Genomic DNA, 27900 nt, shown 5'->3' on the forward strand with positions numbered 1-27900 from the left:
TCTGGCTCACGCTTGCGCGCGCTCGTGCGCACGTATCTTTTACAAAGGTACGCGACACGCAAAGTTCAGTAGCTGTCCGACCGTCGATTACAAAACACACAACACACCCGGCCGGACCACCGGATCAGACCGTAGTAGGCCGTAGTGTAGGCAAAAGTGCATTCGTTTGGTGGTTGCTTGCTGTATGACGACGCACACGGTCTGAGCCGTCTCGATGGTGGAACCAGTCTCGTTACCCTTGGTGAGAGGATCTTCTCCGTCGTGTGCTTCTCAGACGGCCGTGTTTCTCACTTTAAAGGATTCATCTTTCATCTCCGCGTACAGGTGGACCATCTCGTTGTGTACGGGTTTCAGTATCTGCTGGTGTGTTTGTTCTTTCTGTCCGAGCTGTCGTACGTGAAGCAGGATGTGCCGGTGCAAACATCTAGACGCACGGTGCATAGCATTTTCTCCGCGTTTTTAGTGCTTGTCACGCTGGCGGGTGTTGTGGTGGCCGCCTTCCGACTTGTGGATGACTCTGTTGCCGTCTGGCGGGATGGAATAGAGGCCATCTCCTTGGTAAGCGTGTGGATTAGGGTAAAAGACCTTGTAGACCTGTACATTGTTGCATGATTGTACCATAATTCCGAGTGGACTGTTGGAGCAGGCGGCAGGTATCACAGATTCGGGTCTTATCAGGTCTCGGACGGACGACGCATGCGAGCTGATGATAACAGCTTCCACTGGTTGCCTATCTCACAGTCGCTTCTCCCCGCTTCAGGTGGGCATTCTCTTTCTACAGATTTACTCCATCCGACGCAATGTGGATCACATCTATCTGTTTACCTTCTGGACGCTGCGAACGCTTGCCCTCTCGATGGACGTTGCGTTCGACCGCACAGAGTGGTACGATTTTATGCATCTCATGCTAGCGTTCGCTTGGCTCTGTGCGTGCGGGATTCGATCGTACAGCGGTGGAGGGCATGATTCCAGCACCGGTTCCAACACTCCCCGCAAGCCAAACTTCATCCGTGGGCTCTTTTTCTCCTGGATGGACAGCACGTACCGGGAAGCACATCGTGGAAGTGTGGCCTTCTACCAGGGCACACTCTTCCAGGGAACGCTGCCGGAAGATCGGAGATGTGAGCAGCTGCTTGAGCTGTACGAGAAAGCAAATGCACGGCGTGGCTATACCGCCGTGGACGATGGCAGTGGACGGATGGAGAGTGAGCTTTGTCGGTTTACCATTGGGAAGCTATTGAGCCCTTTCCGCGGTGAGATCATACTGGCCGGATTGAATCGGTTCGTGCTGATCTCATTGTTCTTTCTCTGCCCTTACCTGCTGAGGTAAGTGTTGATGTAGTTCTCCGGTACTTGAGGCGTGCGTACCACTCGATGCAGTTTATTTTTATCAATGAACGATTGGACCAGCTCGGGCTCGAGAGGAGAGATATGTGTGTAGGCAATTTTTATTACCCCTCTGAGCGCAGCTTTGTCCCAATGAACCGATGCAGTCGATGAGTCATATAATTAATGTGACTTTGTTTTTACACTCTCTCCACGGTATATAGATTACTACTCGAGGAGAACCAGCCCCGGATGTACCAGAAGTGGATCGTTACGGCACTGTTTGATGCATCGACGATTATCGCTATCCTCAACACGCACTACCAGCACACCACCCAAGACATCGGTCTGCGCATTCGCTCCATCCTGATGGGAGCGATCTATCGGAGCATCCTGCACGACGGCATCACCTCCAACGCGTCCAGCGATACACTAACCAGTGATACGGCACTGTTCGTTCCCTTCATCCAAAATCTACACATGATGTGGTCGGCACCGTTGATCATCCTCATAACCTTCGTGGCGCTGTGGGTAGGCGTCCTCGGACCAATCGGAACCGTAGGCCTCGCGATAATAGTAGCCGTGATCGCGATCACCCGTAAATTGGCGAAAAAGATCGCAGCACAGGAGAAACACATCACGGCACACAGTAACGATCGCGTCCGACTCACAACCGCTTCGATCGAGCAGATGCAACAGATCAAGTCGGACTTGATGGAACCGTTTTTTGAGCAGCGTATTGGCGAGCATCGACGGGCGGAGTTGACCCATATGTGCACCTACATCTTGTACGATGCGCTAAAGTATCTGCTAAGCATTGCCACACCGATGATCGTGGCTTGCGGTACGTTTCTGTTCATGTACGTGGTGGGTAGTGGCGCTTTGCTGACCGTACAGTCGATGTTTGTGGCAATCGCTCTGTTCGGTCTTACGCGCTACCCGCTGTCGGAGCTGCCGAACCTGATGACCAACTGGGGCACGATCAATGTGAAGCTACAGGTCATCAACGAGGTAGTGTGCAGTGGCAAACAGAGGAAATCGAGTGGAAAGATGCCACAAAATGGCAGTTCAACTGGTGGAGCTGGTAGAGGGAGCTTTGAGAAGATGCAGGAAGTGGTGCACACGTTCGTCGATCAGCTAGAAGACTCCATTGCGGACACGTCAAGAGCTGAAGTGCTGAGAATAGAGCGTGCAAAGTTTTCCACGGAAAAGAATACAATCCTACGGGGTATTAACTTAACGCTGCGGGAGGGTACCTTTATCGGAGTTAGTGGAACGCACGGTTCTGGGAAAACCTCTCTGCTGCGTGCGATGATTGGAAGACTACAACGGACGGGAGGCACCAGTACGATCGCGTGGAATCGTGTCGCTTACTGTCCTCAGACACCATGGATACACAGTGGGACCATTCGGAGCAACATCCTGTTTGGGCAGGAGTATGAAAAGTCCCGCTATGAGGAGGTGCTCCGTGCTTGCTGTCTGGAGGAGGATCTGAAGACATTCCCAGATTACGACGAGCGTGTTGTGAGTGAAGGAGGACATTCACTGTCCGGTGGTCAGGCACGACGAGTCTCGCTGGCACGTGCCGTTTATCGACATGCGGATGTGTATCTGCTCGATGATCCACTACGTTCACTCGATCCGAATGTAGCCCGCAAGGTGTTTGAGGGTGTGTTTCATCGTCAGCACGGGTTGCTTGCAGGATGCACGTGTGTGTTTATATCGCACGATCCGGAACATCTCTCGATTGCTGATAAAGTGCTGGTGATGGCTGGTGGTACGATTGAAAAGGTACTAAAGCCAGCCGAAGTAAGTGTGGAGCTGCTTGGTCAACTCAACGGAGCAGAAGACGAACCAGAGCAGGAAGAGAAAGCCCCAAAAGCAGACCAGCAGAACAAAAAACGCGCCAGAAAAGCTCAACCAAAAGGCACTGACCACGGAGAGGGTAATGTTTCGCTCGGGCTTTACGTTACCTTCGCACGGATGCTCAAGCGGCGTTACTGTGTCGGAGCGTTATGTTTCGAGTCTACGGTTACAGCGCTCGATATCGTCATCATCACACTGCTTGCTCAGTGGGCTGCGAGTGACAAACAGACGAGTGGAGCCCTGCTCCACACTACATGGATTTTGTGTGTCTGGGTACTGCTAATATTCCTCAAAACAGCAATCATTCACTGGGCCGGTTTAAGCCTATCGAAACGCGTCCACTCCCAAATGTTGGCCACCATCCTCCGTCAACCGATGGAGTTTTTCGATCTTAATGATTCCGGCGTGATCGTTAATCGCTTCTCGAACGATCTGAAAGTGGTCGATAAAACGATCATCACAAGCGTTCGTTCGGTGCTGAGCGCCTCGTTCAGTGTGCTCGGCACGCTGATGCTGTTCGTGTACAAGCTGCACAGCAAGCTGCTGCTCTTTGTGCTCGCGTTCACAGCGGCCCTCATGTTAGTGTGCGGTCTGAAGCGGTTGCTAAGCTACCATCTACAGGTAGCGCGAACGTTGAAGCGCTTCGAGGCAAGCTCACGCTCACCGATCATTCTGCAGTACAATGAAACGATCCAGGGCATTGACACGATCAAAGCGTACGAGGCGGAGGATCGCTTGTTGCGCCAGTTCTTTGAGAGGGTGGACACGCACCAGAACTACATTTACCACAACCGGTTCGCAAACAGGTGGATCGGTATACGGTTGGAGTTTATCGGAGCGATTGTGATTTACTACGTCGCTCTGCTCACCGTCAGCAATCAATCGATGGTTGGGTTTGCGTTTGTGGGCATCATTGTTAGCTATGTGTTGCGGTTGATTCCTTCGCTGAACTCACTGCTGCTAGCGTTAGGTGCGCTGGAGGAAAACATAATCTCGTTCGAGCGAGTCGCACAATATTTGGACCTGCAGCGCGAAACAAACGATGACACGGGTGTAGATTATCCAACGAGCGGAATGGACAAGCACCCCGTCCTCGGACCAATCATCTACCGGGACTTTTCGCTAACGCACGCTGACGGATCGACGGTTCTGCACAATGTAACGCTTACGATAGCGGCTGGGGAAAAGCTGGGCATTGTAGGTCGTACCGGGTCAGGGAAATCCAGCTTCATTGGGACACTGTTCCGGTTCTATCCCAAGCACACTACGGGATATATTTCTATCGCACACGTTGAGCTGGGGCGCATATCACTCCAAAAGCTGCGCGGTGAGCTAACACTTGTTCCCCAAAGTACGAGCCTGTTTTCGGGCGTGGTGCAAAACTTTATCGATCCACGGAACGGACACACGGACGAGGAGCTCATTCGTTGTTTGCGTGAGTGTGGGCTGGGTAACGTCCACTTGGCGACACCGCTCGAGAACCTTTCCGTTGGCCAGTGCCAGCTGTTGTGTCTGGTGCGTGGATTTCTGAGGAAGAAACCGATCATCATACTGGACGAAGCGACCTCGGCGCTGGATGAAGCGACGGAAGATCTAATACTGAAGGTGTTGGATAAACAGTTTCACGGTCGCACTGTGCTGATGATTGCACATCACCTGAACACCTTGCGAAACTGTCATCGCGTACTGTGGTTGCAGGAGGGACGGGTGCGTAAGATTGCGCCGCTGCAGGATTATACGGTGGAGGAGCGGGCTGAGCTTGGGTTTCGAGATTAGAGTATCTTTGGGTGTAGCTGTTTTGTGATATGTATTGTTTTCTCATATATTTTGTTTTAAAATTGGAAGACGGAAAGGAGACAGTGGTCTGCTGCCAAAATTGTACTTAATAGGAAGCTTTGAACCAAATCAAACAACGAACATTTATATTTATATGTACTTATATCGTGAAATATACATTGCCTAGCATAGCATGAGCAGCGAATGGTGGCCATCACAAGAAGTGCTTTAAAATATCTATAGTATTAGAGCACTATGCTCAATTGTATCACATTCACATCATATGTACATAGATTGAATCTATTTTCATTTTGATGGCCAAATGGATTTTGCGATCAAGAAGTTTGCGACCAAGCATATTGCGACCAAGAAGATTGCGATCTACACTTTTGCGATCAATGAGAAGACGACGAAGAAGTTTGTAACACACATTTCTGCGAACAATATTTTTACGATCAAAATTTAGTAATGAAGAAAGTAACGTTCATTTTTAGTGAATTACTAACCATTGAGAAACCATAAGGATTTAAATGTTGACATGAATCTCGAACACGTTACTCAACAGTTCAATGTTACAGTGGTGTCTAACTCCGAACGTTACCGCTTCACACGTGAAGCGTTACGCAAAATTCAAATCGAGCGTTACTGTACCGCTGTAAGCAAACGCGTAAATTCCATCATTTCATCGTTGAACTTGTGCCGTTCACTCAAGATGAATTGGTAATTCGCGTTTCATCGCAGCAATCCATGACATAACCATCGCAAGGGAGGAGTGAAGATGTGTCAAACCCCAATAAACGTACCGGTTCCTTGCGCATGTGGGAGTGCAACCGAACAACGCGCACACAAAACTTCATCATTCGCGCGGATCAATGGGGGTGCGCAACGGACTTATCTTATCTTGCCGCCCGTGACCATTGGTATAGCACAGCCGATGCCGTCAATATAGTGATGATTTTGTGCAGGAAGTATGCCGGGAAGTAACTTGTTGTCGGCATATGGCGGTTTAATGGAATTGCGCACAATTTTGCAAGTCAGTCGCCGTGGTTCCCGTTTTTCACAAGTCATTGCCATTGGGATGGTTCCTTCGATTGGGGGTGTCGTCGTTGATCTTGAGGTGTTATCAATTGTAAGGTGCAATTGCGGAACACGTTGCAACAATGGGGATGCTTCGGTGGGATAGGACTGCTTGGTTGTTGGTGTGTGTAATGGATTACTTTTACTTGTAAATTACCAGAAATTTCGCTTTCACTGGAAAAAGAATGGTAATAAAAGGTAAAATATTACCAAATACGTTGATTGTGCTATTTGTTGTGTCTTCCTTTGCAATTATCTTCGTCAGCCTTATTTGCGAAATGTCTCCATCCCTTCCACTTGCCGTTCCTATTTGCGCACGAAATGTCCCATAAATTTCCAAACAATCAATCCGACACAACAAACCGCTCGTTGGTATGTCACCTGATCAAGTGTAAACTATGTTATGCATACCCTAACTGGGATACGTGCTAGTGTGAATCTCGGCCAACGATCGACCGCAGTACGGTGTCTCAATTAAGGTCCAACCTATCACTGACCCCCGGACGGTTAATTGAACTATGCACAGCTAGTATTGCTCTTCAGACATCATCGGAGAAATCTAGGTGCAAAGAATTCACCACTAGACTAGTGCCGGTGTTCAATGCCGTCCTTGCAAAGTAAACACCAAAATAATGGTACTTATTTGGTGATGCGTTTTTGAAGCGTTACTTATTTCCCCCACCTCGATGGATATCGTACACGGGTGGCCCTTGTGGGCCGATATGGTTATGATTGGTGCATGACTTGCAGCCCTCGTTTTGCAAGAAAAAAAACACCAAAGAAAGCAACAAAGGCCCCACTAATATGTCCCTGATTAGGAGAGGTCCCACACATCAAAGATCTTATCGGGCGCATTTGTCGTAAATCGCATGCCTGCTTATCGGGCGGATCGACTCATCCAATGCTCAGCAGTTTTTACCGTTTGTTGGTAGTATTGGTGTGGAATGCATACACGGAATGTGTGAAGAAGAATGAGCTATTTTTGACAAATAACCTGTTAAATTATTCAAAGATTGAAGTAGAGTTATTGTATGTCTGTTCAATCATCGTTTGAAAGTCCTGTTTTTGAAGTACACCACAAACAAAACAACACATGGTCCGTATATTCTATAACTGCACGCACACTGGCACAAATGGATTCCCCTACACTACACTAACCTCATCGATACCTTATCGTGCCGCCCGATACACGAACGGTGTCAATTATATTTTAACCCCCGTTCCTCGATCAGGTTGAATCAGTTGACTAGAACGCTTGAAAGCGCGAGGAACCAATTTCGGAGAGCTAAACGGGAGCCGAGACATTGTGAAAGTGGAAGATAGCTTTAAGCAAAGAAGTTATCGTGTGTATTATAAGTTGGAAGCAAGAGTGAATAGAGCATTTTGGGGAAGTGCATCAAACCTAGTGTAAAGTGAATGATCAAACTGCAAGCCCCAGTAACGGTCCGATGACGTTCGAAGAGTTTTGTGGTGGTCCCTTTTGGGTAAGTGGTCATTCTCTAGAATTATTACAGAAGTTATTAGTTCGATGAATGCAACATCAGTGATTCTTTTAATGTGAAAAATCTGGATATTTCGATAAACTTCTGAAATTCGGTACACCCATAAAACATACCTGTACCGTTTGTTGTGACATAGCTTTTTTTTGTTGGTCAGTGATAAGATTTTACCATTAATGGGAAGTTCGCAAAATATCGCCCACCCCGTTCTGTGCTGTGAATCATTCCACATGCTTTGTGGCCCGTTATCGATAATGCGTGTCTACCGAGTAGGATTAGTGGACGATGAGTCTTAAAAAATCGATGCTTACTACGCTGACGTAGCTAGCGAGGCACTTTGGTAATTGCATGAGCAACCATCGTGTTTTTATTTTTCGACAGATATTGTTCCTAGTTGGCCATGAAATGGCTCAAAGACCTCGTGGAAGGGTGGATGTGGTTGTGTTTTGGGACATTTTTCACACCGGTTTTAATTGACGTGCAATAAACAGTACGATTAGATAAGCCTTTGGAGTCAATTTGAAATTGAAGAATTTAGATGACATCATGTGATAATTTTTTTTCTCTTTCTTTACACTTAATTACAGGACGATGACCTCACGTGGCGAGAGGAGGATCCGGATCTGACCTTTTGCTTCCAGCGCGTCATCCTACAATGGACACCGTGCTTCTTTCTGTTCGTGTTCTCCATGTACGAGGTACTTCGGATCGTGACCAGCCGGTATCGAGACATACCGTGGAACTGGTTCAATATCACGAAGATGATCTTCACCTTTGCGCTGATGGTGATGTCATGGGTTGACCTCGGCGTGGTCGTCCAAAATCTGGACGAGCCGGAGGTATTCGATGTGCAGATACTGGTGGCAATCTTCAACGCACTCGCTTATGTAAGTAGTATGGCAGGGTTTAGCGAATGATTGGATTGAATCATTGTTATCAATGTTGCCTTCCCTTCCTTTTCAGATTATGGCAATGGCACTGTATTTCTTCTACCGCAAGTACGGTATTCGCAGTACGGGCACCATGTTTATCTTCTGGTTCCTGAAGGCCTTCTTCGGCATCATCCAGATGCGCACGGAAGCGATGCTGCACGATGTGCGCGGCTCTGGCACGGGTGACTTTGCCGAATTCCAGTTCGTCAGCTATACGATCCAGTACACGTTCGTGTGCTGCGTGTTGCTACTGGAGCTGTTCCCCGACAAGGAACCGCGGTACAGTGAGTGGGCTAAGCTGAAGAACCCAAACCCCGAGCTACGGTCCAGCTTCTTCTCGCGGCTGTTCTACCTGTACTTCGATTCGTACGCGTGGCGTGGATTCCGCAAACCCCTCACCGACGATGACATGTACGATCTCAACCCGGAAGACACGTCGCGTGCGTTAGTGCCACCGTTCGACAAGTACTGGTACGAGAGTGTGGAGAAGGGACGTCGCAAACAGATCGCAGCCGATAAGAAGGCCGGAAAAACGAACCTGGTGTACAAACCGAACGCGGCAACGAATGGTTCGGTACTGCCAGCGATGGTGAAAGCGTACGGTGGTCCGTTCTGGTTCGCCGGTATGCTGCAGTTTGCCATCTCGGGGCTGCAGTTCGCATCGCCCTACTTGATGCAGGAGATTATGGCCGTGATTGCGCTGGATGGTCCGTTCTGGAAGGGTATGATTATTACGCTTGGACTGTTCCTAACCTCGCTGCTGATAGCGCTGTTCAACGGGCAGTACTTCCACCGTACCTTCCTCGTTGGGTTCCGCATTCGGACGGGGCTGATCAGTGCGATCTATCGCAAGGCGTTACGAATTTCAAGCTTCGCCAAGAAGGACACAACGGTTGGAGAGATCGTCAACTTGATGGCGGTCGATGCACAGCGCTTCTTTGAGTTGACATCGTATCTGCACGTGCTGTGGTCGGCTCCTTTAATTATTGCACTGTGCATTTATCTGCTGTACGAGCTGCTCGGTCCGGCAGTGTTTGCCGGGTTGGGTGTGATGGTGATTATGATCCCAATTACCGGTTTCATCGCAACGCGTATGCGTGATCTGCAAGTGGAACAGATGAAGATCAAGGACGAGCGAGTGAAAAAGATGAACGAAATCCTTGGTGGCATTAAGGTGCTGAAGCTTTACGCTTGGGAGCCAAGCTTCCAGGATACGGTAGTGACGGTGCGTAACGAGGAGCTGGATGTGTTGAAGAGTGCCGCCTACTATGGAGCGGGTACTTACTTCGTGTGGACGATGGCACCGTTCCTGGTGACACTAGCCTCCTTCGCCGTGTACGTAATGATCGACGAGGAAAACGTACTTGATCCTCAGACGGCATTTGTGGCGCTGGCACTGTTCAACATTCTACGATTCCCATTGGCGATGTTCCCGATGATGATTACGTTCGCCATGCAGGCGTGGGTATCGATCAAGCGTATCGACAAGTTCATGAACAGCGAGGAGCTCGATCCGAACAACGTTACGCACAACAAGAGTGAAAACGCGCTCGAGGTAAAGGATGGAACGTTCTCGTGGGGAGATGATGCACCGACGCTGAAGAACATTAATCTGGCGCTGCGTAGAGGAAAGCTGTCGGCTGTGGTTGGGGGTGTCGGTACGGGCAAGAGCTCACTGATATCGGCTCTGTTGGGTGAGATGGAAAAGATGAAGGGATCGGTCAATACGGACGGTTCGATCGCGTACGTTCCTCAGCAAGCGTGGATCCAGAATGCAACACTTCGGGATAATATCCTGTTCGGCCGACCGTTCGATCAGGCCAAGTACGATAAAGTGATTGAGTGTTGTGCATTGCGTCCGGATCTGGAGATGCTGCCAGGTGGTGATACGACGGAGATCGGTGAGAAGGGTATTAATCTTTCTGGAGGACAGAAACAGCGTGTAGCGTTGGCACGAGCAGTGTATGCTGACTCTGAAGTGTACCTGTTTGACGATCCGTTGAGTGCTGTAGACGCTCACGTAGGCAAGCACATCTTTGAGAAGGTGATCGGTCCGTCGGGAATGCTGGTTGGTAGATCGCGTCTTCTTGTAACGCACGGCATATCGTTCCTTCCCTTTGTGGAGGAAATATTCGTCATGAAGGATGGAGAGGTCTCCGAGAGTGGATCATACCAGTAAGTACTCCTAGATTTGTTCAAATAAATGTGACATCTAACAGGATTCATTCTTTTCTCTAGGGAACTTCTCGACCAGAAGGGCGCATTCGCCGAATTCCTCACGCAGCACATTCAGGAGATGGACGATGAGGATGAGGATGAGTTGAAACTGATCCAGGAGGCACTTAAGGATGGTGAAGCGAAGAAGATTGTACAGCGCGCAATGTCCACACGCTCGCAGCGATCGGGCAGCAGCAATGGTAGTGTGCGCAAGAAGCGTGTAAGCCGTGCCGAATCACGCAACAGCAACAAACCGCGAGCAGTGGAACAAACAGTCGCGCAACAGTCCTCGGCTACGCTGATCGAAAAGGAAGAGTCGGCAACAGGTGCCGTCGGTTACGTAGTGTACATTAAGTACTTCAAAGGCATTGGGCTGTGGCTTGGATTTTGGTCAATCTTCTTCAGCGTCATCAATCAGGGAGCATCGATCTACGCCAACATTTGGCTCACCGATTGGTCCGAAGATCCAGAAGCTGCAACAGACCCATCGGTGCGTGATATGTACCTCGGTGTTTACGGTGGTCTGGGAGGAGCACAATCGATCGCACTGTTGATCGCTTCCGTAACGCTGGCACTGGGATGTATTAAGGCGGCTCGTGAACTGCACAACAATCTGCTGGAAAGCTCGATGCGAATGCCAATGTCATTCTTCGACACGACCCCACTCGGCCGTATAATGAACCGGTTCTCGAAGGATGTGGACGTGGTGGACAACATTCTCCCACAGTCTATTCGTGCCTGGTTGCTGATGTTCTTCAACGTGATCGGTGTGTTTGTGGTGATCGGTATCTCTACGCCCATCTTCTTGGCAGTCGTTCCAGCCTTCCTGGTGATTTACTATCTGATCCAGAAGTTCTACATTGCCACCTCGCGACAGCTAAAGCGTTTGGAATCGGTGACACGTAGTCCGATCTATTCCCACTTTGGGGAGAGTATTACGGGTCAGAGCACTATTCGGGCCTATGGACAGCAGGATCGATTCATGAACGAATCGGAACAGCGTGTGGACTACAATCAGCTCACTTCCTACCCGAGTATCATTGCCAACCGTTGGCTAGCAGTGCGGCTTGAGTTGGTTGGAGCTCTGGTTGTGTTCTTTGCGGCACTGTTCGCTATGGTGGCACGTGATACCATCGGGCAGGCAACGGTTGGACTGTCGATCAGTTACGCTCTGCAGATATCGGCCACGCTTAGTTTCCTCGTGCGTATGACGGCTGAAGTGGAGACGAACATTGTTGCTATTGAGCGATTGGAGGAGTACACGGTGCTTCCACGAGAGGCTGAGTGGCAACTGGGACATGTGGACAAGGCATGGCCAGTGGAAGGAAAGGTCGAGTTCAAGGACTATCAGATTCGGTACCGCGAGGGACTTGATCTGGTCATTCGAGGCATCTCGCTCAACGTTCGAGGAGGCGAGAAGATCGGTATCGTTGGTCGTACCGGAGCTGGAAAGTCCAGTCTTACACTTGGTCTCTTCAGGTATGTACCAGTAGGAAGAATGAATCATTTTTCTTGAGATGTATATTAACAACATAATCATTTGTTATTCCAGAATTGTTGAAGCAGCCGGTGGACAAATCATCATCGACGGACTCGACATCTCCAAAATGGGGCTGCACCAGTTGCGAGGACGACTGACCATCATCCCACAAGATCCGGTGTTGTTCTCCGGTACACTCCGAGCCAACGTGGATCCTTTCAAGAGCTACAGTGATGATCTGGTATGGAAGGCTCTAGAGTTGTCCCATCTAAAGACGTTTGTGAAAGGGCTGGCAGCAGGATTAGATCATGAGATTGCAGAGAACGGAGAGAACCTCTCGGTCGGTCAAAGGCAGCTGATCTGTTTGGCACGTGCTGTGCTACGCAAAACAAAGGTGTTGATTCTGGATGAGGCTACAGCGGCGGTGGATCTCGAAACGGATGACTTGATTCAGGTAAGAAACTTTCAAGTGCCTATCCTTGACACATAAATCATTTAAAACTTCATTCTTTTACACAGAAAACAATCCGTACGGAGTTCGCCGACTGTACGATCCTCACGATCGCTCATCGTTTGAACACGATCCTCGACTCAGATCGCGTGCTGGTGCTCGACAAGGGACTGGTAGCGGAGTGTGACTCACCACAGAACCTGCTTGCGAACCGAGAATCGATCTTCTTCGGCATGGCAAAGAACGCCGGTATTGTAAGCTAGGATCATTGCCAGACTGCATTGATGCCTGGTGAATCTCGAATCGATATCGGCTAGTCTCGCACAACAATAGCATGCATGCATGGATCGTGTCAGTACAGGTCGAGGGATAGTACAGTTTCTTCGCACGTCTCGAACGGGGAACAGGGACCGCTTAGCTAGGATCAGCCGTTTTTCTTGCGTTTAGCCGGCAAAGAGAAACATTGCCCGATTAAAAAACCTTTGCCAAAACGGAAATGCTCTGGTGTACCTAGGGGTAACATATTTATTTTGTAAACATCTAATAATTGATTAAATAAAATTGAAATAAACAATACTTTGTTGCCTGTTACCGGTTGTTCAACGAGAGGATGACATTGCAATATGTACGGTGTGTGGTTTATATGATATCGACCTCACGATAACACGTGTTACCCTTTATCTGCCCGGAGGGTGGCTGATAAGATAGCATTTAATGGCCCGTGTGAACAACTGTAGAGATACTCGTGGTGAGTTTTACGATTTGAGAGATGTACATCTGATTCTTGGTGACAGTTGGAGTGTGGAGAATAAATGCGGGTTCAATAGATTGGTTTTCGGTATGGCACTGGGTGATGCAATGTTTTTTTTTTACATACACTGTAACGATAGTCCTACAAGATTGCGTTTCATCTTGTAAGGTTAACCCGTTTGAAAGAAATCGCGTACCCACCCATAACTAAGATCCCGTGAGTTAAAAGATGCGTTTGATAATCTTATCACAACAACAACATAACCTCGTGTAAATATATTCAACCCTGGCACACGACGAAGCCCATGCCAAACGGGGGCTCCGGTACGATCAACGCTTCCCCAGCGCAACAACGGGTGTCGTTAGGAAATGGGGCAGGTCTAGGGTCTTATCGGGCGCACGCTTACAGCCGACGTCTGAAGCCAAACGAGCGTGAAAAAACGGAGCAAAAACTCATACATCACAATCACAATCAGGCCCTGCTCTTGTTATTGCTGTTCCAGTACGGTTCGCCATTGAGCGTTTTGAAGTACGCCTCGGAGAGTATAAAATGGCACTGCGAATGGTCGGCAATCTTTTAGTCGTTCGTCGGTAGTGATTGCGCACTGCAAGTAAGGTCGACGATGACCTTCGAGGACTTTTGTGGCGGTCCCTTCTGGGACGGCGAGTTCGTGTGGGATGTGGACAATCCCAACCTGACGTTCTGCTTCCAGCGCGTCATCCTCCAGTGGGTACCGTGTTTGTTTTTGTTCGTGTTCTCGATCTACGATATATTCAAGATTACTGAGAGTAAATATCGGGACATACCATGGAATTGGTATAATCTGTCGAAGATGCTAGTGATATTCCTGCTGATGTGTATGTGCTGGATAGATCTCGGCATGGTGGTTGGCTATCAGGATGAGCAAGGCCTGTACGATGTGCAGATCCTGACGGCCGTGTTCAATGCGTTGGCTTATGTGAGTGACAAGAGTGGCTTGAGAATGGGTCGAGAGATGTAATGTCTGTGTTTTGTGTTTCCCATTTAGATCGACTTACTTGTGTTGCTGTTCTTCATGCGCAAGTACGGTGTGCGTACGTCCGGCACAATGTTCATGTTCTGGTTCTTGCGTATGTTCTTCGGCATCATACAACTGCGCACCGAGGTGATGGAGAACGATAAGCGACCGAACGCGATCGGTTCCGGTGATACGGTAGACTTTTGGGAGTATCAATACGTGAGCTACATCCTCCAGTACTCGCTGATCTGTTTGATGCTCGTGCTGGAGCTGTTCCCCGATAAGGAACCCTCCTTCAGCTACTATCCGAAGGCCGCCAAACCGAACCCTGAACTACGCTCAAGTTTCTTCAGCAAACTATTGTTTCTACATTTCGATGCGTTCGCATGGAAAGGCTTCCGTAACCCGCTTACCATGAACGACATGTACGACATCAATCCACAAGACTCGGCACGTGAGCTTGTGCCACCGTTCGACAAATATTGGAAGATTAGCGTGGAAAAAGGTCGCAAACAGCAGATGGCATCGGACCGGAAGGCCGGAAAGCCGGACATCGACTACAAACCTCACTCGCCCTCGAACGGGTCCGTCCTGTACACAATGATTCGGGCGTATGGTGGACCGTTTTGGTTCGCCGGAATGCTACAGCTGGCAATATCGGGCCTCCAGTTCGCTTCCCCTTATCTGATGCAGTAAGTACAGAATAACCCGTTCCGCCTCACTCAACAGTTTGCCGTGCGCGTTATCTTATCGATTTGAATTATTTTCCTTTTTTTCGCTTTTTATAGAGAACTAATGGCAGTTATCGCATTCGATGGGCCACTGTGGAAAGGGTTTCTGTTGACTTTCGGATTATTTGGCGCATCGCTGCTGCTGGGACTGTTCAATGGGCAGTATCTGTTCTACACCTTTCTCAGCGGCTTTCGCATCCGTACCGGGCTGATTAGTGCGATCTATCGGAAGGCGTTGCGAATTTCCAGTGCCGCCAAGAAGGACACCACGGTCGGGGAGATCGTAAATCTGATGGCGGTGGATGCGCAGAAGTTCTTCGAGTTGACGTCCTACCTGCACATCTTGTGGTCGGCTCTGCTGATCATTGGGCTGTGTGTGTTCCTGCTGTATGATATTCTAGGACCGGCTGTGTTTGCTGGACTGGGTGTGATGATATTGATGACGCCTGTCTCTGGTGTGGTGGCAGCCAAGCTCAAGACACATCAGGTAGCGCAAATGAAGCTGAAGGATGAGCGGGTGAAGAAGATGAACGAGATTCTCGGAGGCATTAAGGTGCTGAAGCTTTACGCCTGGGAACCAAGCTTCCAGGATTCCATTTTAAATGTGCGCGATGAAGAAGTGGGCATACTGAAGAAAATGGCTTACTATGGTGCTGGAATCTTTTTCACCTTTACAATTGCGCCCTTCCTGGTGACGCTTGTGTCGTTCGCTGTGTACGTGTTGATCGACGAGAACAATGTGTTGGACCCACAGACAGCGTTCGTATCGTTGGCGCTGTTCAATATAATGAGATTTCCTCTGGGAATGTTCCCCATGGTGGTTACGTTCTCCATGCAAGCTTGGGTGTCCATCAAGCGTATCGACAAGTTCCTGAATAGTGCAGAACTGGATCCAAACAACGTTACGCACAATAAGAGCGATGAGGCCCTGACCATTAAGGACGGGACGTTCTCGTGGGGCGACGAGACGCCAACGCTCAAGAACATCAATCTCTCCTTGCGCAAGGGACAGCTGTCTGCGATCGTCGGTACGGTCGGTACAGGAAAGAGCTCGCTGATATCAGCCCTGCTAGGTGAGATGGAGAAGATCAGCGGTCATGTGAATACGGATGGTTCGATCGCGTACGTTCCTCAGCAAGCTTGGATCCAGAATGCGACGCTGCGAGATAACATTTTGTTCGGAAAGGCATTTGATCAGCGGAAATATGATAATGTGATCGAGTGCTGTGCCTTGAGACCCGATCTGGAGATGTTACCCGGTGGAGACTCGACGGAGATCGGAGAGAAGGGTATCAATTTGTCAGGAGGACAGAAACAGCGTGTAGCGTTGGCGCGAGCAGTGTATGCTGATGCAGAAGTGTACCTGTTTGACGATCCCCTGAGTGCTGTGGACGCTCACGTAGGCAAGCACATCTTCGAGAAGGTGATTGGACCATCAGGAATGCTTGTGGGCAAGTCACGATTGCTTGTCACGCACGGCATATCATTCCTTCCGTTTGTGGAGAACATATTGGTGCTAAAGGATGGGGAGATCTCTGAGAGTGGAACTTATCAGTAAGTAATTAGAATAGTATTGTTTGTTAGTGCAAGTGAAAACATGATTTCGAACTTTTAGGGAACTTATCGACCAGAAGGGAGCTTTTGCGGAGTTCTTAAGTCAACACATTCAAGAACTTGATGATGAAGATGAAGGTAAGTAAATATGTTCCTCAGGCATTCTTCGTGTTAATGAGAGTTGATTGTCCCTTTCAGAAATATCTTTGATACAAGAAACACTCAACGATGGCGTTGTGAACAATGTTATCCAGCGAGCTCTTTCAGTTCGGTCAAACCGATCGAACGGAAGCGACGGAAGCACACGCAAAAAGCCAATCAGTCGTCAGGTGTCAAAGCAAAGCGTCCATAGCAAAACAGTGACCACTGTTCCAGGTAGAGCCAACTTGATCGGCGTTGAAGAGTCAGCAACCGGAGCCGTCACGTGGTTGGTGTACAAGAAGTACATACAATCGATCGGATTTAAGTTTGGCTTTGGTTCGGTGCTGTTTACCGCGATCAATCAAGGCAGTGGTATCTTCTCCAACCTGTGGCTCACCGATTGGTCGGAAGATCCAGACGCCGCCACTGACCCATCGGTACGGGATAAGTATCTCGGTGTGTACGGTGCCCTGGGAGGAGCACAATCGATCGCACTGTTTGTAGCCGCCCTGCTGATCTCACTCGGGTGCCTTAAAGCGGCCAAAGAATCGCACAACAAACTGCTCGAAAGTTGCCTTCGTATGCCAATGTCGTTCTTTGACACAACGCCATTGGGGCGAATAATTAACCGGTTCTCAAAAGACGTCGACGTGGTTGACAACGTGCTACCGGTGACCATTAGGGCTTGGTTGCTGTTTTTGTTTAATGTGTTCGGTGTTTTCATCGTGATCGGAACGTCCACACCGATCTTTCTCGCCGTTGTGCCGCCGCTGATGGTGATCTACTACTTCGTGCAGCGGTTCTACATCGATACTTCGCGGCAATTAAAGCGATTGGAATCTGTGACGCGTAGTCCGATCTATTCTCACTTTGGTGAAAGTATCGGTGGACAGTCGACGATTCGAGCGTATGGACAACAGGATCGGTTTACACAAGAATCAGAGCGACGGGTGGACTACAATCAGCTCGTATCGTATCCGACGATCGTTGCCAATCGATGGCTTGCAGTGCGCCTTGAGTTGATTGGAAGTTGTGTCATCTTGTTTGCGGCACTGTTTGCCATCCTGGCTCGGGATACTATTGGCCAGGCGACGGTGGGAGTTTCGATTAGCTATGCGCTACAGATATCCCATTATCTCAGTTTTCTTGTGCGCATGACTTCAGAAGTAGAGACGAATATCGTAGCTGTTGAACGATTGGAAGAGTACACGGTTCTTCCACGAGAGGCTGAGTGGCAGAAGGGTACGGTGGATAAGGCGTGGCCAGTGGAAGGAAAGGTCGAGTTCAAGGACTATCAGATTCGGTACCGCGAGGGACTTGATCTGGTCATTCGAGGCATCTCGCTCAACGTTCGAGGAGGCGAGAAAATTGGTATCGTTGGACGTACCGGAGCCGGAAAGTCCAGTCTTACACTTGGTCTCTTCAGGTTAGTATTATAATGGATGTATTATGTGGGTGATTTATTTAAAACGTCTGTCTTTCCATCTAGAATTGTTGAAGCGGCCGGTGGACAAATCATCATCGACGGACTCGACATCTCCAAAATGGGACTGCACCAGTTGCGAGGACGACTGACTATCATTCCTCAAGATCCGGTGTTGTTCTCCGGTACTCTCCGAGCAAATGTGGATCCTTTCAAGAGCTACAGTGACGACCAGGTGTGGAAGGCTCTTGAACTTTCTCATCTGAAGACGTTTGTGAAGGGATTGTCTGCGGGACTCGATCATGAGATTGCGGAGAACGGAGAGAACCTCTCGGTCGGTCAAAGACAGCTGATCTGTTTGGCACGTGCTGTGCTACGCAAGACAAAGGTGTTGATTCTGGATGAGGCTACAGCGGCGGTGGATCTGGAAACGGATGACTTGATTCAGGTGAGATGCCTTCAAAAGAAAAATTATTATCGTAAAACACATTCAAAATCTTCGATCATACTTTCTTACAGAAAACAATCCGTACGGAGTTCGCCGACTGTACGATCCTCACGATCGCACATCGTTTGAACACGATCCTCGACTCAGATCGCGTGCTGGTGCTCGACAAGGGACTGGTAGCGGAGTGTGACTCACCACAGAATCTGCTAGCGAACCGAGAGTCGATTTTCTATGGAATGGCGAAGAACGCTGGAATCGTTTCGTAGAATACTTGTAAATGATATTGAATAGTATTATGTAGTTTAATTAGAATACAGATCAAATAAAGTTCAACAAGCTAGTCACATTTGTGACTATAACATTTATCATCATCTTCTTATTCTGGGTGGTTAATTGGACCGACACATGCTTCGTAGGCTTATTATTACTATACTCTCAAACCTTTAGAAGTTGAAGCTATAGCGTGCTACCTAATAGATTAACGACCCTTAAGAAGTACTGCAGCTGTTTCAAATCTTGTAAAAATAGTCTGTACAATGATGTATTCCAGCCATTATTCCTTTCATAAAACATATTGCATCATTCAAATGATTCATTACACTGATTCATATCTTGCATGACTGGCACGTTGAAGATACATTGTCATTCAGTTATATTTTTGTAAGTATATTTCACAAGACAAGGGATCTCAACCTTACTCGTTGATTGAATGTTACGGTTGGATACAAAAACATTGTTTAAAATATTTACCCCCCATTCCATATTGCCCACGCGTTAGAATTCTAATGTTACAGGCTATTTAAAGCATCCTTTGCAGCCATCTCCTCTCGTTACATTAATTAGCTCTATACATAATCAATGCCCTCCGCCATGTGGGCCTCCTGATACAGCCTGCGCGTTATTTAACGATCTTATCAGTTCACATTAAAAATTGCAACTCATAATTGATGTATCAAAAGTAGATAGTTCAAATATGCACAATGCGATATGATGATTGGCTATCGTGACAATAAATTCCCACGCGGTAGATAAGGCGAGCCCTTCTGCGCTGCCTGTGGCTGGCTGGTCATGTGATAAGGAAACCGACCGAAACAACAGTCACGTTTCATGCGTACAGTTTGAAAGGTTTGTGCCCCCAAAAAAGTGTAAAACTTACCGTAACCATTGGTTACAAATATCCAATAATAGTGGCAGCAAGCCATGCACCCAGGTACCAGGACTGTCGATCGCTATCGGTGGGAGCTTCCGATCAAACAACTCTGAGCTTGATAGCGCCCCAGGTCGTAATCAGTCAAGTGAAGGTACTTTTAATAAGTGTGCGCGATAGCTTTATGCTTCCTTCTTCTTCTTCTTCCTCGAGTTTGAGGACAAGATTTCACCTATAACAATTATCACCTGCGGTAAAGCTCACATCATTGGTCAGTTCATCTCGTGATAGACGCGAAAACCTCATCGTGACACAGCCAAAAGTGAACCGCGCGCTTATCGGATTCCCTTTTAGGGAGAATTATTGCGAGGCAATATCTGCTATTCGCCAATCGATAGTATTCATCGCCCGATGACTGTGCGCGGTGCGCGGCCTGCCGCTGTGTCGCTGCTATCGCTTGCAATTGTACGCACGGAGACGACGACGACGACCATAAAAAACCCACATACACGATAAGGGTAACTAGTGCGAATCCGACGACGGCTGTATAAAACGGTACCGATTACCGGGTGGAGGGTTTCAGTCTCGACGTAACAGTGGAATTGCTCGGTCAACGGATAGTGTGGGATAAAGTGTTCGCAGAACGGTGTACAGGTCCACGATGACCTTCGAGGACTTTTGTGGTGGTCCCTTCTGGGACGACGAGTTCGTGTGGGATGTGGACAATCCCAACCTGACGTTCTGCTTCCAGCGCGTCATCCTCCAGTGGGTACCGTGTTTGTTTTTGTTCGTGTTCTCGATCTATGACATATTCAAGATTACTGAGAGTAAATATCGGGACATACCATGGAATTGGTACAATCTGTCGAAGATGCTAGTGATATTCCTGCTGATGTGTATGTGCTGGATCGATCTCGGCATGGTGGTTGGGTATCAGGATGAGCAAGGCCTGTACGATGTGCAGATCCTTACGGCCGTGTTCAATGCGTTGGCTTATGTGAGTGACAAGAGTGGCTTGAGAATGGGTCGAGAGTTGTAATGTCTATGTTTTGTGTTTCCCATTTAGATCGACTTACTTGTGTTGCTGTTCTTCATGCGCAAGTACGGTGTGCGTACGTCCGGCACAATGTTCATGTTCTGGTTCTTGCGTATGTTCTTCGGCATCATACAACTGCGCACCGAGGTGATGGAGAACGATAAGCGACCGAACGCGATCGGTTCCGGCGATACGGTAGACTTTTGGGAGTATCAATACGTGAGCTACATCCTCCAGTACTCGCTGATCTGTTTGATGCTCGTGCTGGAGCTGTTCCCCGATAAGGAACCCACCTTCAGCTACTATCCCAAATCGAAGAATCCAAACCCAGAGCTGAAATCGAGCTTCTTTGCCAAGCTGCTCTTCCTGTACTTCGATACGTTCGCGTGGAAAGGCTTCCGCAAACCCCTCACCATGGAGGAAATGTACGACATCAACCCGCAGGACACTTCGCGCGAGCTTGTCCCACCGTTCGACAAGTACTGGGACATGAGTGTCGCCAATGGGCGCAAGAAGCAGATCGCGGCCGACAAGAAGGCAGGCAAAACAAACATCGAGTACAAACCACACTCCGAAACGAATGGATCCTCCCTGTACGCGATGGTGCGAGCGTACGGTGCGCCATTTTGGTTCGCGGGCATGCTACAGCTAGCGATATCCGGACTTCAGTTCGCCTCACCTTATCTCATGCAGTACGTACCGCTTCGTCACCGCGTTTTTCCGATAACGTGACGTCAATGTAATCGATTGGGTTTTATTGTACCCACTTTATTTTTCTTTTGTTTTGATAACTCGTTCGCAGAGAAATGATGGCAGTTATTGCACTGGATGGGCCGGTATGGAAGGGCTTGCTGTTGACGTTTGCACTGTTTGCTGCGTCGCTACTGCTGGCACTGCTCAATGGGCAGTACTACTACAACACGTTCCTGAGTGGATTCCGCATACGCACCGGGCTGGTGAGTGCAATCTACCGCAAGGCGCTACGAATTTCGAGTGCAGCGAAGAAAGATACCACGGTGGGTGAGATTGTCAACCTGATGGCGGTCGATGCGCAGCGGTTCTTCGAGCTGACCTCGTACATGCACATCCTCTGGTCGGGTGTGTTGATTATTGCGCTGTGCGTGTACCTGCTGTATGACATTCTTGGGGCGGCCGTGTTTGCTGGACTGGGTGTGATGATACTGATCACACCCGTTTCGGGAGTGATTGCAACGAAGATGCGTGACGCGCAGGTAGCGCAGATGAAGATCAAGGACGATCGTGTGAAGAAGATGAACGAAATCCTTGGCGGCATTAAGGTGCTGAAGCTTTACGCCTGGGAGCCAAGCTTCCAGGATAACATTCTCACTGTTCGCAAGGAGGAAATTGGCATCCTGAAGCGCATGGCTTACTATGGTGCTGGAATCTACTTTACGTTTACGATCGCGCCCTTCCTGGTGACGCTTGTGTCGTTCGCTGTGTACGTGCTAATGGACGAGGAGAACATCTTGGATCCACAGACAGCGTTCGTATCTCTTGCTCTCTTCAATATCCTCCGCTTCCCGCTTGGAATGCTGCCCATGATGGTGACATTCTCCATGCAAGCCTGGGTATCGGTGAAACGTATCGACAAGTTCCTGAACAGTGCAGAGCTTGATCCTAGCAATGTTAGTAATAATAAGAGTGACGAAGCCCTGACCATTAAGGACGGGACGTTCTCGTGGGGCGACGAGACGCCAACGCTCAAGAACATCAATCTCTCCTTGCGCAAGGGACAGCTTTCAGCGATCGTCGGTACGGTCGGTACGGGCAAGAGCTCGTTGATATCAGCCCTGCTGGGCGAGATGGAGAAGATCAGCGGTCATGTGAATACGGATGGTTCGATCGCGTACGTTCCTCAGCAAGCGTGGATCCAGAATGCGACGCTGCGAGATAACATTTTGTTCGGTAAGGCATTTGATCAGCGGAAATATGATAATGTGATCGAGTGCTGTGCCTTGAGACCCGATCTGGAGATGTTGCCCGGTGGAGACTCAACGGAAATTGGTGAGAAGGGTATTAATCTTTCTGGAGGACAGAAGCAGCGTGTAGCGTTGGCGCGAGCAGTGTATGCCGATGCAGAAGTGTACCTGTTTGACGATCCCCTGAGTGCTGTGGACGCTCACGTAGGCAAGCACATCTTCGAGAAGGTGATCGGACCATCAGGAATGCTTGTGGGAAAGTCACGATTGCTAGTTACTCATGGTATTTCCTATCTGCCGTTTGTGGAGAACATATTCGTCGTGAAGGATGGAGAGATCTCGGAGAGTGGATCATACCAGTGAGTATAAGGTGGCCATAATTTGTAATAAAATCAGTATTTTAATGAGATTTTGTTCTTTTCAGACAACTTCTCGACCAGAAGGGCGCCTTCGCCGAATTCCTGACCCAACACATCCAAGAGCTTGACGAAGCCGACGAAGACGGTAGGTTGATTCGGACCGATGCTTCAAAATTTGGTTTAATCTTGCCTTTTCCTCTACAGAACTTATACAAACTTTCAATCTTACTATCTCCTCACCAGAAATTAAGCTAATCCAAGAAACACTTAAGGATGAAACAGCCCAACGTATCGTGGAGCGATCACTCTCCGTCAGATCGGGACGTTCCGGTGGCAGTAATAGCAGCATTCGTAAGAAGCGTATCAGCCGACAAGAGTCCAAAGCCAGCGCCAAAAAGGAAGATCCCATCATACAGAACCTGGACAAGGCTACACTGATCGAAAAGGAAGAATCGGCAACGGGTGCTGTGACGTGGGCTGTCTATAAGAAATACGTCACCGCCATCGGATTCCAGTTCGGTTTCTGGTCGGTCGTGTTCAGTGCAATCAATCAAGGCAGTGGCATCTACTCCAGCATGTGGCTTACCGATTGGTCGGAAGATCCGGAAGCAATCACGGACACCTCGGTGCGGGACATGTATCTCGGCGTGTACGGAGCGTTGGGTGGCGTTCAATCGATCGCACTGTTCATTGGATCGGTGTTGCTCGCTCTGGGATGTTTGAAAGCTGCCGAAGAGTCGCACAACAAGCTACTCGAAAGCTCCATGCACATGCCTATGTCGTTCTTCGACACGACACCGCTCGGTCGTATTATTAACCGTTTCTCGAAGGATGTGGATGTGGTGGACAACATCTTGCCGGCAACGATTCGTGCCTGGCTGCTGATGTTGTTCAGTGTGATCGGTGTGTTTGTGGTGATCGGTATCTCAACGCCGATCTTCCTTGCCATCGTTCCGCCGCTGATGATCATCTACTATTTCGTGCAGCGATTCTACATTGAAACGTCTCGCCAGCTGAAGCGATTGGAATCTGTGACGCGTAGTCCGATCTATTCACACTTTGGGGAGAGTATTGGTGGACAGTCGACGATTCGTGCTTACGCTCAGCAGGAGCGGTTCATCAGGGAGTCGGAGCATCGCGTGGATTACAATCAGCTCGTGACTTATCCAACGATTCTAGCTAACCGTTGGTTGGGTGTACGATTGGAAATAATTGGCAGCTTGGTGATCCTGTTTGCGGCTCTGTTTGCCATCTTGGCTCGAGACACTATTGGCCAGGCTACAGTTGGACTGTCGATCAGTTACGCTCTGCAGATTTCCAATGTGTTAAGTTTCCTGGTGCGTATGACGGCTGAAGTGGAGACGAACATTGTTGCTATTGAGCGATTGGAGGAGTACACGGTGCTTCCACGAGAGGCTGAGTGGCAGAAGGGTACGGTGGATAAGGCGTGGCCAGTGGAAGGAAAGGTCGAGTTCAAGGACTATCAGATTAGGTACCGCGAAGGACTTGATCTGGTCATTCGAGGCATCTCGCTCAACGTTCGAGGAGGCGAGAAGATTGGTATCGTTGGTCGTACCGGAGCCGGAAAGTCCAGTCTTACACTTGGTCTCTTCAGGTATCTACCAGTTGGAAGAATGAATCATTTTTCTTGAAATGAATAGTAACAACATAATCATTTGTTATTCCAGAATTGTTGAAGCGGCCGGTGGACAAATCATCATCGACGGACTCGACATCTCCAAAATGGGACTTCATCAGCTCCGTAGTCGGCTGACCATCATCCCACAAGATCCGGTGTTGTTCTCCGGCACACTCCGAGCCAACGTGGATCCTTTCAAGAGCTACAGCGATGACCAGGTGTGGAAGGCTCTAGAGTTGTCTCATCTGAAGACGTTTGTGAAGGGATTAACAGCCGGACTCGATCATGAGATTGCGGAGAACGGAGAGAACCTCTCGGTCGGTCAGCGACAACTAGTTTGTTTAGCCAGAGCTATTCTGCGCAAGACAAAGGTGTTGATTCTGGATGAGGCTACAGCGGCGGTGGATCTGGAAACGGATGACTTGATTCAGGTAAGAAACAAAAAAAAGACTTAGCTGCTCTCATAATGCTCATTCAAATGATATTATTTCCACAGAAAACAATCCGTACGGAGTTCGCCGACTGTACGATCCTCACGATCGCTCATCGTTTGAACACGATCCTTGACTCAGATCGAGTGCTGGTGCTCGACAAGGGACTGGTAGCGGAGTGTGACTCACCACAGAACCTGCTTGCAAACCGAGATTCCATATTCCACAGTATGGCAAAGAACGCCGGTATCGTTAGCTAATGATCTTGCTCATGCAGCGATATGATGTGTTCAGCTAGCATAAGTACTCCATTATTAGGTTTAAGTGTTAGCAATTTAGCGTGTAAGTAAGCGTGCTTCCGCATTATATGATTGCGGTTTAGCGCGTGTGCCAGCGGATTCTAATAAATCATCGAAACATTAACCTTTACCTAGAATTGTTTATCTTTTCATCGGTTGTGTATTACCACACGTTTGGAAAATTATCGACCACCACCCACAGCTTATAGGGTTGAAACAACTTGCAGGTGATAAGGTTTTGTGTTGCTGTTGTACGTTGTGTGGGCTGTTGCTGGTGTTGTATCGAAAGTAAGATGCGAATCAAATTAGCTACACATAGCGTTGCAAATTCTCCGTAATCAATGAAAATAACAATCTGGAATCAAGAAAGGCACAGGAAACGAGCAGTTGGACGGGAATGTTTTGCGATAATTTGGAAATATTTTCATTATGACGTTTAATGAATGTCATTGACCGTTAGAACAAGTAACCAATGTTACTATTTAAGCAGTATAAAGTATTGAGGGTTTTGTATTTGTAACAATTTAGCTAGATGAATGATTTAGTTAAAGTATAATCCTCTATTTTTACATACTTTTGCAAGTTCGCCACAAGTAATATATGAGAAAGATATTTATTTCCGAAGCTCAAAGCTCGAATCACAGCGCCTCAATTCAGCAAACGCTCACAAATGATATAAATTGTGGGATGCAATGTTGCGTGCAAGTGGTAGCAATATGGAATCGAGCCACTCACCCAACCCCCCAGCCCGCAAAATCCGCCGTTGCTATAAAATGTACGACGTCGAGTAGACGTCGAGTGAACGTCGACAGGACGTCGAGTCTACGTCGAGTTAAATAGTTTACTCGACCAAGCGAATTTTTGAAATAGATTTCACGGCGAAAAACATCAAAATTATGGGTGGTTTTGCTGATTTTGGGTTGTTGTATAGAATAGCAGCCACAAAAAAATAAATTTTATAGATAGCTAGAAAAAGATGATTCTTGCCCTTCCCCTTACTCCTTCCTTGCTTGTCGGTTGTGGCGATCACACCAGCTGTTCATATGCTGCTAGTGGTGGGAGTGATAACGCTTGTCTGCTGTCTTCTTTATCCGTTCTACCAGATCACAGTCGCTTTGTGTGACGTCGCTTCCCATCACCTCCTTCATTCCCCTCTTTCTCCCAGCGGCTATTGGCGAATGCTTGACCTTGTGTGAGCGCTTGGCATGGTTTTTGGTTTTTTCCTTCCCCCGTTTTTTTTGGCTGCTGATGCATTGCGCGTTGGCTCGCGCCGTCGTTCGAATCTGGATTTGATCAACGCGCAAGTTGTCGTGTGGATGGAATCGATTTACCGATCGAGCTATTTGCCGGATCGATTGAATGCATGCTTCGTAGTGGTTTTATATTGTTTGTTAGTGCAGTTAGTTGCGCTTGTGCAAAAAAAAGAAGAAGCAATCAAAGGACAATTATCAAAGCACTAGTACGCATATGTGAAGCCAACCAATGCTTAGTTAAACTCAACGGAAAGGCAAATGTTCAAATGAGGAATGTTATCATTGAACACATATTGTCTTTCCATTTATAACTTTTTTATCAATAATGCTCAAACCCATCCAATCCTCCCCTACCCCTCTCCCTCCCTCCTTCCCTACCAATGGGGATTACAAGTAAGAATGCATATTGTACTGTCTTCTTCCTTATTACCGGGGTTTACTCTTCGGAAGAGAGAAAGGAACGTCTCCCCCGCCTCTCGCTCGATGCTGTAAGCGAGGAAGGCCCCGCCTCGACATGGCTGGCGCACGCATCGCTCGCTCGCGTTGCCTGACTTGCTCCTTCTCTCGCCTTTTTTGGAGACGCATCATCGTTGCGGATGGTGCGGCGCGGTCATGTTGCTGCCTGGCGGGTGGCATAGAGAGTTGTGTTCTAGCCCGTCGCTGAACACGCCATTGACACAGCATGCGTAAGTAACGTTTATGCTGCATGTATTGTCGATAGCGCTGCGGCTGCGCTCGGGGATTGGCTGTGGCGACCGGCCCCCGGGAGCCTCAAATGCCGGCGATGCAGCCGGACCTTTTACACACCAAGGTGCTCCACGCGTCCCCACATTCTATGGATTGCTTGGTTGGTTTCGGCTTCCCCTCATTGTCGTGATACCCGAACACAATACCACAACATAACCGTCCTAGGTTCAAGCCCCGTATGGTCCAGCTCAGGACTGGCTATCCCGCTATGGGTAAATCAATTAGTAACGTCAACTCGTACAACTTAACAACATACTCGTCTTCGGTTCAATCCTCGTATGGGCTGACTATCCGGCTGCCGGCATGATCGCGCAGGGCGTTACGCCAAGATGAAGAAAAACAGGAGATCCGCTCTCAAGAGTGGTTGAGGCAGGAAGAAA

At 48.5% G+C, this 27900-nt stretch overlaps 3 protein-coding genes across 7 annotated transcripts; all 3 read left to right on the forward strand.

Moving 5' to 3' along the window:
• Positions 1 to 68: 68 nt before the first annotated feature.
• Positions 69 to 5191, forward strand: LOC120904800 (multidrug resistance-associated protein 1-like). 2 transcript variants are annotated; one of them, XM_040315153.1, is made up of 4 exons: positions 69 to 241; positions 325 to 558; positions 761 to 1326; positions 1551 to 5191. In XM_040315153.1, exons 1-4 carry the CDS (start codon positions 215 to 217, stop codon positions 4966 to 4968), a joined length of 4245 nt encoding a protein of 1414 aa, XP_040171087.1. In that variant the 5' UTR covers positions 69 to 214; the 3' UTR covers positions 4969 to 5191. The 2 variants fall into 2 exon arrangements, with proteins under 2 accessions (XP_040171087.1, XP_040171088.1); XM_040315154.1 differs by having other exon boundaries at positions 782 to 1326.
• A 1999-nt stretch (positions 5192 to 7190) lies between these two features.
• Positions 7191 to 19034, forward strand: LOC120904798 (multidrug resistance-associated protein 1-like). 3 transcript variants are annotated; one of them, XM_040315149.1, is made up of 7 exons: positions 13998 to 14333; positions 14403 to 15064; positions 15161 to 16657; positions 16719 to 16795; positions 16856 to 18224; positions 18288 to 18669; positions 18741 to 18935. In XM_040315149.1, exons 1-7 carry the CDS (start codon positions 13998 to 14000, stop codon positions 18933 to 18935), a joined length of 4518 nt encoding a protein of 1505 aa, XP_040171083.1. The 3 variants fall into 3 exon arrangements, with proteins under 3 accessions (XP_040171084.1, XP_040171086.1, XP_040171083.1); XM_040315150.1 differs by lacking the exons at positions 13998 to 14333; positions 14403 to 15064; positions 15161 to 16657; ... (2 more) ...; positions 18288 to 18669; positions 18741 to 18935 and adding exons at positions 7191 to 7529; positions 8132 to 8431; positions 8508 to 10651; ... (1 more) ...; positions 12246 to 12627; positions 12693 to 12887; XM_040315152.1 differs by lacking the exons at positions 13998 to 14333; positions 14403 to 15064; positions 15161 to 16657; positions 16719 to 16795; positions 16856 to 18224 and adding exons at positions 7194 to 7529; positions 8132 to 8431; positions 8508 to 10651; positions 10715 to 12172 and having other exon boundaries at positions 18741 to 19034.
• Positions 19035 to 20477: 1443 nt separating this feature from the next.
• Positions 20478 to 25650, forward strand: LOC120904797 (multidrug resistance-associated protein 1-like). 2 transcript variants are annotated; one of them, XM_040315147.1, is made up of 7 exons: positions 20478 to 20813; positions 20883 to 21544; positions 21655 to 23151; positions 23217 to 23296; positions 23356 to 24766; positions 24840 to 25221; positions 25287 to 25650. In XM_040315147.1, exons 1-7 carry the CDS (start codon positions 20478 to 20480, stop codon positions 25479 to 25481), a joined length of 4563 nt encoding a protein of 1520 aa, XP_040171081.1. In that variant the 3' UTR covers positions 25482 to 25650. The 2 variants fall into 2 exon arrangements, with proteins under 2 accessions (XP_040171081.1, XP_040171082.1); XM_040315148.1 differs by having other exon boundaries at positions 23395 to 24766; positions 25287 to 25481.
• Positions 25651 to 27900: the final 2250 nt, after the last annotated feature.

The sequence above is a fragment of the Anopheles arabiensis genome, chromosome 3 (assembly GCF_016920715.1).
Source record: "Anopheles arabiensis isolate DONGOLA chromosome 3, AaraD3, whole genome shotgun sequence".
Lineage (NCBI taxonomy): Eukaryota > Metazoa > Arthropoda > Insecta > Diptera > Culicidae > Anopheles > Anopheles arabiensis.